Below are 10,877 nucleotides of genomic sequence, written 5' to 3'. Positions count from 1 at the left end.
CTATTGTTACAATACAATCTTAATTACAGGATGTGGGGGCTGGATACTGAACACAGGTCCTCTGCAAAAGCAGCACATGATCTTAACTGCTGAGACATCTGTCTGTCTTCTGCAATACTGTTTCTAATCTTTCACAAGCCATCCCACCACTTAGTAGGTTTTATTCCTCCACCTCCCAGGATGCTTCAGGATACTCTAATCTTCCCCCTGAAAGAGGGAATATTGTTTTCACATTCATCTGCAAATGCTCACTCACTCTTCCCACAAATGTTCTATGATTTCTCTCAGCACTTAATTCATGACAAATTTGCACACATACCAAAAAATTTCTGAATTCGTTTTTATCTCTTACTAAACAGCAAAATAAAGAACATTATCACTATGTCGTAATGCTTAAGAGCTGGGTCTTGAAAACTAAGTGGATGTATAGATGATTATAGAAGACAATGTACAGAAAAGTAGTATCCATGACACTGCTATGCATCCTCACTAGAAAAAAAAGTCACTATCTAACACATATGTCTTGCACTGTATCTTAATAAGTGGTTCTGTATTAACATTATATTTGTCAGTCATAATTATGTAATGTGATTTCAGGATGATGTTTTCTTCCTTAAGTTTTTAAAAGAATTTCTCTCTGGTCTTAACAAAATTACATAGCACTTGGGGATGAAGATGCATCCCAGCAGCCCTGCACTGGAAGCCAAAATGGAGAAGATCTCTACAGTCACCATGACCTTTCCCTTGGTGCTGTGATATACAGGGAGAAAGGTGACCCACGCAGTGCAGAACAACAGCATGCTGAATGTCAAGTACTTGGATTCATTGAATGTATCAGGTAGTTTCCTGGCCAAGAAAGCCAGAGTGAACGTTCCTAAGGCAAGGGAGCCATGGTATCCCAGGACGCCGTAGAATGCAATAACTGAGCCCTTGTTGCACACTATGATGATACGGCCATGCTCAGAGTGTGCATCAATGTCAATGGAGGGAGGAGCAACTCCCAACCAGATTGCACAGAGAATCATTTGGATGAGAGTACAGATGGGAATGATGTAGTTAGGTGTCCCTGAAACCAGGATGTACTTCATCTTTCTTTCAGGTACTGTGAGTTTGAAAGCCAGAACCACAGTAATAGTTTTGGCCAACACACTGGAAACAGCCACAGTGAATACAACTCCAAATGTGATTTGCTGCAGGATGCAGGTGACTGAGTTTGGATGGCCAATGAAGAGCAAGGAGCATAGGAAACAAAAGATGAGTGAGATGAGCAAGATGTAGCTGAGAGTGCGGTTATTGACCTTTACAATGGGAGTAGCATGGTGTTTCACAAAGACTCCAAGAACTATAGCAGTGAATACAGAGAAGCACAAGGACATTATGGCCAGAGCCATACCCAAGGGTTCTTCATAGCCTAAAAAGACCACAGCTTTCTGAATGCACTGGTTCTGCTCTGGGTTGGCATATCGGTCCTCTGGACACTTCACACACTGATCCAAATCTGATGGAGAATGGAGATTAGTGCACCTTGAGCATTGTGTTGACAGGACATTTTCAATAAGTCTGATTGAGAAGCCGTGAAATATCTGCCTTGTGTTGCTGAGGGTGTAATTGAAAGACAACACTGCAGAGCAATTTTTTCATTTGCTAATTCTCATTATCTTTTTGGAGAATGAAATCAAACAATCATATCTTTGTTCAATTGTGTGTGATGAGGTAATTTATCATGTTGTAGGGACACACACAAGTTTTACTACATTCTTGATGATATGATTAAATGGCTGACACAGGTGAATTCACAGAAGCTAAAATTATTCAGTGAAATTTTAAAATAATAGATTCTATGGATTCAGTGCCTCCTGAAGTCTATCTCTTGTAAGAATGCTATTTTCATGAGAAATGGAAACTTCTTATGCTAAGACAAGACCTGCGATACATTTTCTAGTTCAATTTCTCCAGCTCAAACACATTGATATAGAAGCAACATTAAATGGAATCAGTAGGTTGTGTGTGTGTGTTTATGTGATTTCATGTAAAAGTAACAAAAGAGCTAATAAATTTGAGAGTGATTGGGGAAGGAGAGGCTGAGAGTGAGAGGTGAAAGTTATATAAATATAATAAATAAATATAATAATACATATTAATTTATAGGAAAAATATATAATAATAATGCTTAAAACTGCAAAAATAGGGCTGGAGAGATGACTCAGAGGTTAAGAGCATTGTCTTTGGTGCTTGCTTCTGGCCTGCAGTCGCACCTGAAGGCAGAATACTATATAAATAACCCTTAGCAAAAAAACAAAACAAAACAAAACAAAAAAACCTGCAAAAAATAAATATGTTCATTTGTTTTTACATTTAAAAATTTCATTACACTTTGTTTAATTACTTTTTAATCTGTTGTATGTAGGAGTACGTGGATGTCAGAAGACAACTACAAGGAACTGGGTACTTCCTCCCACTACGTAGGTCCTTGTGATGAACTCAGGTCATCAGCTTTAAAAGAAAGGGTTTTAAGTGTTGAGCCCTCTCACTGGCCATGAATGCCCCTGTGTCCTTCTACAGGATGACATGTAATAGAAGTGAAAATCTATCTGGGCCATTGCAATAACCAATTATAAACAAATAATCCTTTGCCTAATATGGGTGCGTACATGACAATACCATTTCAATGGCCGTGACTTCTTGCTTTGAGTACAAACCCATTTGAATCTTTTACACTGTGGCATTGTTAGCTGGGTGAAGTAGATAAGGATATTGAATAGAGGACTCCTCAGATTTTCTTTGTCAACACTTATTTTTATATTTCTAGAACTCAAATCAAATTAACCCTCTGAAATAAAGCTCTCTAGAATTGAATGAAGCTTCCTTTTTATTCTTAGAAGTTTCTGCTAATTTTACAAGTAACTATTTGTTCTCTTCACTAATCTTATAGAGGACTTGGATTTGATTCTCAGCATCAACATGACAGAGTCTTGCAGATCTGATGCCCTCTTCCATTCTTCATGGGCTCCTGCATGAAATACACACACACACACACACACACACACACACACACACACACACACACATTTACATCTACTTATGTATGCAAAATGAAAAATAAATATTTATAAAGAATCATGTATGAAATCCAATCTGATTGTAGCAATAGAGGAGATAAATCACTAAGAGTAATAATGCATACAATTTCTTAACACTCAATTGTGATTATTAAAACTTTTTGATAAAATGCTCTCTGAAATAAATCTACAATAATTCAAATATATATGTCAAGGCATAAGGAATTACTTACAAGGACTTTTTATGATCATATTCTTATAAGGACTAACTTAGGAAAGTGATATATTTTATATGCAGTTGCCTTTTAGACACCTTCAGAATTACACTATGTGTGGAAAATTATGATCAATGTGAAAGTTTAATCTTGCATCAAACACTCACTTGTGTCATTAGAGATTTCATTTTCTGGGCAGGGGCTGCAATCAAAACAGCAGGGTGGCATTCCTTGCTGCCAGAATTTTCTGAATCCAGGACCACAATCAGCACTGCAAACAGAGACTGGCATCTGGAAAAATAGACACATGATGACATCAAGAGTTAAACATACTCCTTCCATAACTATAACATATCAGAATGTTGAGATATCAATTAGCTTATTTTATATACACAAATTGACCTTATTTGAATATATAGATGTGGATTACTGAAAATGTGAGTTGTCTCCAAACTCCATGAAATTATGGAGAAGTACTGGTGTTTTGTTTTGTGCAAGCACCGCAGAACTTATAACCTGGCTTTTCTAGTTATTTTCATCAACTTGGCACCAAGTATAGTAAAAAAGCATAAGGACCATGAAGCAACAAATTTCTCTGTAACTGATGGGTTGTTGTCACATCAGTGAAGAGTTTATTAATTAATTCCTAATTGATGTAGGATTATTCAGGTCAGTGTGGACAGTGCTGTCTCAGGCAGTGTTGTATGAGGAATCTTGCAGAGCAAGCCTGTAAACAGTGTTTCATCATGGTCTATGTTTGTTTCATTTATTTATTTCTTTAATCACTTTACAGCCTGATCCAAGGCCCCTCCCTCCTCTGCTCCCAGTTCCACCCCCATAACCCAGACATTGGGACAGACATTGGAAGAAGGTGGAAACAAGGGACAAATCAGGAGCCTACCACAAAGGCCCTCTGAAAGACTCTATCTAGTAGGGTATTAAAGCACATAGTGAGACTCATAGCCAAACTTTGGGCAGAGTTCAGAGAAAGACTTGGAAGGTTCTGGAGCTCCACAAGTGGAACAACAGAACCTAAATATCTGGGCCTAGGTGTCTTTTCTGAGACTGATACTCCAACAAAGGTCCATTCATTGAAATAACCTAGAACCCCTGCACAGAGGTAGTCCATGGCAGCTCAGTCTCCTACTGGGCTCTCTAGTAAGGGGAAAAGTGGCTGTCTCTGACATGAACTCAGTGGCTGGCTCTTTGATCAACTCTCCCTGAGTGGGGAACAGCCTTGCCAGGCCACAGAGGAAGTCAATGCCGATGAGACCTGATAGGCTAGGGTGGACTGAGAAGGGCCATGGGAGGAGATGAGGAAGGGAAGGAGGAGAGGATTGGGAGGGGATGAGGGTCAGGCTACAGTTAGGATACAAAGTGAATAAATTGTAACAAATTATATTAAAAAATAAAAATGCCTGCCACAGAGGGCCTCTGAAAGCCTCTACCCTGCAGACTATCAAAGCAGACACTGAGACTTATGGCCAACTGTTGGGCAGAGTGCATGGAATCTTATGTAAGAAGTGGGAAATAGTAAGAGCTGGAGAGGACGGGAACCACACAAGGAGAGCAACAGAACCAGAAAACTTGAACACAGGGAACTTCCCAGAGACTCATACTCCAACCAAGGACTATTCATGGAGATAACCTAGAACCCCTGCACAGATGTAGCACATGATAGTTCAGTGTCCAAGTGGGTTACATAGTAAAGGGTGAAGAGGGACTGCCTCTGACATAATCTGATTGGCCTGCTCTTTGACCACCTCCCCCTGAGGGGGGAGCAGCCTTACCAGGCCACAGAAGATGACAATGCAGCCACGCCTGAGGTGATCTGATAGACTAAGATCAGAAGGAAGGAGAAGAGGACCTCCCCTATCAGTGTACTTGGGGAGGGGCATGCATGAGGTAGGGGGAGGGAGGGTGGGGTTGGGAGGGGAGGAGGGAGGGGTTTATGGGGGAATACAAAATGAATAAAGTGTAATTAATAGTAAAAAAATAAAAATAAAAAATAAAAAAAAAAAAATGCCACAAAGGCCCACCTGTGGCATCCCCAGCATAGGTAAGATGTAAGCGTTCTCCTGAGTTTCACATTATGGCCCATGATTTTGCTTGCCTTTTCAGAGGAGGACTGCTGGGCTCAAAGAACATCGAGATTAAACCTCTCCTTACTAATTTCCTGCCTAGAGGGTCACATTAGGACCATAGCCACCAGCAGTGCACTGTGCTTTATTACTTGAGCTCCGTTTTCCAGCTTTGCCTGCCTTCCATAAGGAGGCAAAGGCAGCCTGACCCCAGAAACATGCAGGTTAGAATCCTCTCCATAAATCCCGGGCCTGCATGGTTCTCCTGGGTACAGAGCCACGAACAGACAGCTGTCTTCTGTTCCCTGGGCTTCATTTTCAGCCTAAGTCTCTGCATTTCAGAGACCTGCAGGGACCCTAGAACAATGGGTTAGACCATCCCAGACAACTCCTGGCATGTCAGTTTTAGCTGGTGTACACCAAGCAGCAGTGAGCGGTGTATTGTCTATAAGTTCCATTGTTCCACAGCTCTATGTGCCCTCAAGCTCAGTCCTGCCAGCACCAGGAACATACAGCCAGCACCAATGACATTGAGAGGGCAAAAAGCCAGCGTAAGTGCCCAATCAATGAGTCAAGGTAACGTGGCACCCCCACATTCAGCTATCCTACTACAATAATCCCTAGATATCTTCACACAGCTCAAGCGCAAGATGATCTTAAATTCAATCTCATAATGATGATAAAGTATTTAAAGAGGAAATAAATAAATCCCTTAAAGAACTACAAAAAACTACAATACAACAGGTGAAGGAAATGAATACAATAAATCAAGACCTGAAAATAGAATTAGAAGGAATAAAGAAACAAAAACTGAAATAATGCTGGAAATGGAAAACCCAGGGAAGAAAACTAGAACTACAGATGCAAGTATCACCAACACAATAAAAGAGGTGGAAGAGAAAATCTTAAGACTAGAAGACAAAATAGAAGAAACATATAAATTGATCAAAGAAAATGATAAACCTGAGAAGTTCCTGACAAAGACATCCAAGAAATCGGGAACACAATGAAAAGAGCAAGCATAAGGCAATAGAAATAGAAGAAGACATTACTAGTAGCAAGGGACTTTTTTCAACAAAATCATAGAATATTTTCCTAACCTAAAGAAACTTATGCTTATAAACATACAGAAAACTTGCAGAACACTAAATTTATTGGATTACAAAATTATCCCATTACATAATTAAAACACTAAAAGTACAGAAAAAACAAGAATATTAAAAGCTGCAAGGGAAAACAGTTAAGTAACTTATAAAGTCCGGCCTATCAGAATTACACCCAACTTCTGAACAGAGACTCTAAAAGCCAGAAAGCCCTGGGCATATGTCATATAGGGTCTAAGAAAGAACATATATCTGCCCAGACAATCTCACGCAGAAAAAAAAATCTTAATAACAACAGATATTCAACAACAAAACAAATGTGAACAATATATATGTATACAAATCCAGCCTTCGAGACGATATTAGAAGAAAAACTCAAATCCAAGGAAGCTAACTACACATAGGAAACCAGGGGAAATAAATAACACATCAACAAAACCAAAACAAGAGAAGCACATATTACTATACACAGAAAGAAAACCACACACACTACCATGATCATCAAAATAACACAATTAAAAATCATTGGTGATTAATATCTCTAAGAATGAGAGTGCTCAATTCCCCAGTAAAAAGGAAAGGGCTACAGAATGGATATGAAAACAGGATCCATCCTTCTGATGTATATGAAAAATATACCTCAGAAACAAAAATAGATATTTCCTCAGAGTAAAGGGTTGGAAAAATAATTTCCAAGCAAATGGATCCAGGAAGCAAGCTGGAGTAGCCATTCTAATATCTAATAAAATAGACTTTCAATAAAAAACGACCCTGAGATTTCACCCATCAGAATGGATAAGACCAAAAACTCAAGTGATAACACATGCTGGAGAGTATGTGGAGAAAGGGAAACCCTCCTCCACTGCTGGTGGGAATGTAAACATGTACAACCACTTGTGAAATCACTCTGGTGCTTTCTGAGACAATTAGGAATAGTGCAACCTCAAGATCCAGCTATACCACTCCTAGGCATATATCCAAAATATGCACAAGACACAATAAGGACATTTGCTCAACCATGTTCATAGCAGCTTCATTTGTAATAGCCAGAACCTGGAAACAACCCAGATGTCCCTCAACTGAAGAACAGATACAGAAATTGTGGTACATTTAAACAATGGAATACTACTCAGCAATTAAAAACAAGGAAATCATAAAATTTGCAGGCAAATGGTGGGATCTAGAAAAGATCATCTTCAGTGAGGCATCCTAGAAGCAGAAAAACAAACATAGCAAATACTCTTATACATGTGTATTCAACACTTAACATAGGATAAACATACTAAAATCTCTACACTTAAAGGAGATAAGCTAGTAGAAGGTCTCCGAGTAAGATGCTCAATCCTCATTCATAAAGGCAAATGTGATGGACATCGGAAGAGGGAGAAAATAGGGAACAGACAGACAGGAGCCTACCCCAGAGGGCCACTGAAAGACTCTACCCAGCAGGGTGTCAAAGCACATACTGAGGCTCATAGTCAAAGTGGGCAGAGTACAGGAAATCTTATGAAAGAAGGGGTAGAGAGAAAGACCTAGTGGAGACTGGAGCACCACAAGGAGAGAAACAGAACCAAAAAATCTAGGCCTAGGGGTCTTTTCTGAGACTGATACTCCAAGGAAGACCATGCATGGAGATAACCTAAAACCCCTGCACAAATGTAACCCATGGCAGCTCAGAGTCCTAGTGGATTCTCTAGTAAGGGGAACAGGGAATGTCTCTGATATGAATTCAGTGGCTGGCTCTTGATCACCTCCCGCTGAGGGGTGAGCAGCCTTCCCAGGCCACAGAGGAAGACAATGCAGCCAGTCTTCATTGGACCAGATAGGCTAAGGTCATATGGAATGGGAGGAGGATCTTCCCTATCAGTGGACCTGGAGAAAGTCATGGGAGGAGATGAGGGAAAGAGGTTGAGATTGAGAAAGAATGAGAGAGGGGGACAGCTGGGATGCAAAGTAAATAAATTGTAATTAATATAAAAACTTCCAAATTAAAAAATAAATTTAATATTAAAAAAAGAAACATAAAAGGTAAGGAGATTCAAGATGGTGTTGCCAACGACCCAGGATATCTAAACAGCAGCTCAGCAGTGAGGAGCAGGGTGACCAGCAGGCTATACTGTGGACCCCAAAACCATGACATTTGTGTTTCTCAGGTGAGAGGAGAATCCACGGTGATAGTTGAAGGTCCATCATCAGGCTACCAGGCTAATACCATGAAAGCTTCCCCGACAAAGAGAAGGCTTCCCATTATCTGTATATATTTAATATAGTCCTTGAGGTTCTAACTAGACTAATAAGAAAGCTAAAGGACATCAAGTGGATACAAATTGGAAAGAAAGAAGTCAAATTATGGCTATTCATGGAGGATATGATTGTTTACATAAGTGACCCATGAAATTCTACCAGAGAAATTCAACAGCTGATAAACACCTTCGGACACCTTGGTTAGACACAAATTTAACTAAAATATAGTGGGAATCCTTCCTTATATAAGCAATAAACAGGCTGATAAAGAAATTAGAAAAATAACACATTTCACAATAGCTAAAATTTATATAAAATGTCTTGGTATGATTCCAACCAGGCAAATGAAAAATTTGTACGACAATAACTTCAAGACTTTGTAGAAAGAAACTGAAGACAATAACAGAAGAGGGAAAGATCTCCCATGTTCATGTTGTAGTAGATTAAACATAGTAAAAATGGCCACCTTACCAAAAGCAATATACAGATTCAATGCAATTCCCATCAAAATTCCAACAAAATTCTTCACCAACCTTGCAAGAGCAACCCTCAACTTTATATGGAAAAATTAAAAAAAAAAACAGGATAGCAAAAACAATCCTGAACAATACAAGAACATCTGGAGATATCACCATTCCTGATATCAAGCTGTACTACAGAGAAATAGTAACAAAAACCACATGGTATTATCACAAAGAAAGACAGGTCTGTCAATGAAATCAAATGCAAGAATCAAAAATAAATATGCATATCAAAAGACACTTGATTTTTTACAAAGAAACCAAATTCATACAATGGATAATAGAAAGCATCTTCAACAAATGGTGCTGGGCTACCTTGGTGTCTGTATGAAGAAGAAAGCTAACAGATCTATGCCTATCACCCTGCACAAAATTCAATGATCCAGTTGTATCAATGATTTCAACACAAAACCAGATTCACTAAGTAGAAGAAAAATTAGGGAGTGACCTGGAACGGGTGATAAAATACCAACAGCTCGGGCACTAAGATTAACAAATGATAAATGGGACCTAAATGCTTACATAAGATGAAGGATACCATGAAAAGGATAAAATGGTAGCTTAGAGAATGATAAAAGATTTTCACTAACCCTACATCCAACAGAGGTCTAATATCCAAAATATAGAAATCACTCAAGAAACTAGACACCAACAAACCACATAACTTCATTAAAAATGTACATAGAGTTAAACAGACAATTCTAAACTGAGAAATCTCTAATGTGTGAGAAGCAAATAAGAAACGTTCAGCATATTTAGCCAAGAGGGAAATACAAATCCAAATGACTCTGATTTCATCTTATACCTGTCAGAATGGCTAAGATCATTAGTGACAGCACATGCTGGAAAAGATGTAGATCAAGGGGAACACTCTTCCATTGCTCTTGAGAGTACAAACTTTTACAACCACTTTGGAAATCAATTTGCTAATTTCTCATAAAATCAGAAATAGCTCTACCTCAAGACCCTTCTGTACCATGCCTGGGCATATATCCAAAAGATATTCCACAATATCACAAGGACACTTATTCAGCTTTCTTCATAGAAGCTTTATTTGTACTAGCTAGATACAAGAAACAACTTAAGAAGTCCCTCAATAGAAAAGTGGATTAAGACAATGACATTATGAAATTTGCAGGCAAATTGATGTAACCAGAAAAGATTGTTCTTTACTTTAAATGATGACTCTTTTAATAAAGACATAAAGATTCCTAGACACACAATTGAAAAGTCAAGCATAATGTTTTCAGAACATCAAACAACTTGTATAGCCTTAAACATATTTACATGAAACTAATGTATTAATTAGAAACAATATATATCAGAGAGGAATGGGATTCAAGCTTTTACAAAGAGTTTTTATACTTATGTGAAAACTCATAATGGCAGTTTCCTTCAAAATGCACTTAATTTTTTTAAGTATTATTTATTTTATTTTCATTTTTCAAATATCGAAATCAATTGATAGTTGCTTTATTTTATTATTATTATTAGAAAAGATCATTCTAAATGTTGTAACCAAGACAGGGAAACAAACATGATATGTGCTTACCTATAAGTTGATAGTAGCAGTAAAGTGAATAATAACCATGTTAAAATCCACAGACCCAAAGAAGCTAAGAATCAAGGAAGGATCAAGGGAGAAGGGATTCTT

At 38.3% G+C, this 10,877-nt stretch overlaps 1 protein-coding gene across 1 annotated transcript in view; it reads right to left on the bottom strand.

The window, feature by feature from the left end:
* Positions 1 to 593: 593 nt before the first annotated feature.
* LOC129677708 (vomeronasal type-2 receptor 116-like) overlaps positions 594 to 10,877 on the bottom strand; it is a 32,366-nt gene continuing 22,082 nt past the window's right edge. Inside the window, exons 5-6 of the mRNA XM_055608344.1 lie at positions 3,442 to 3,565; positions 594 to 1,498 (exon numbers count right to left, since the gene is read on the bottom strand). Of these exons, the coding sequence (XP_055464319.1) occupies positions 594 to 1,498; positions 3,442 to 3,565 (1,029 nt within the window). The remainder of the gene's footprint in view (positions 1,499 to 3,441; positions 3,566 to 10,877) is intronic.

Source organism: Psammomys obesus, unplaced genomic scaffold, assembly GCF_907164565.1.
Source record: "Psammomys obesus unplaced genomic scaffold, mPsaObe1.curated_primary_1811, whole genome shotgun sequence".
Lineage (NCBI taxonomy): Eukaryota > Metazoa > Chordata > Mammalia > Rodentia > Muridae > Psammomys > Psammomys obesus.
The sequence above is the reverse complement of the archived record's forward strand: the minus strand, read 5'-3'. Positions and strand labels throughout refer to the sequence as shown.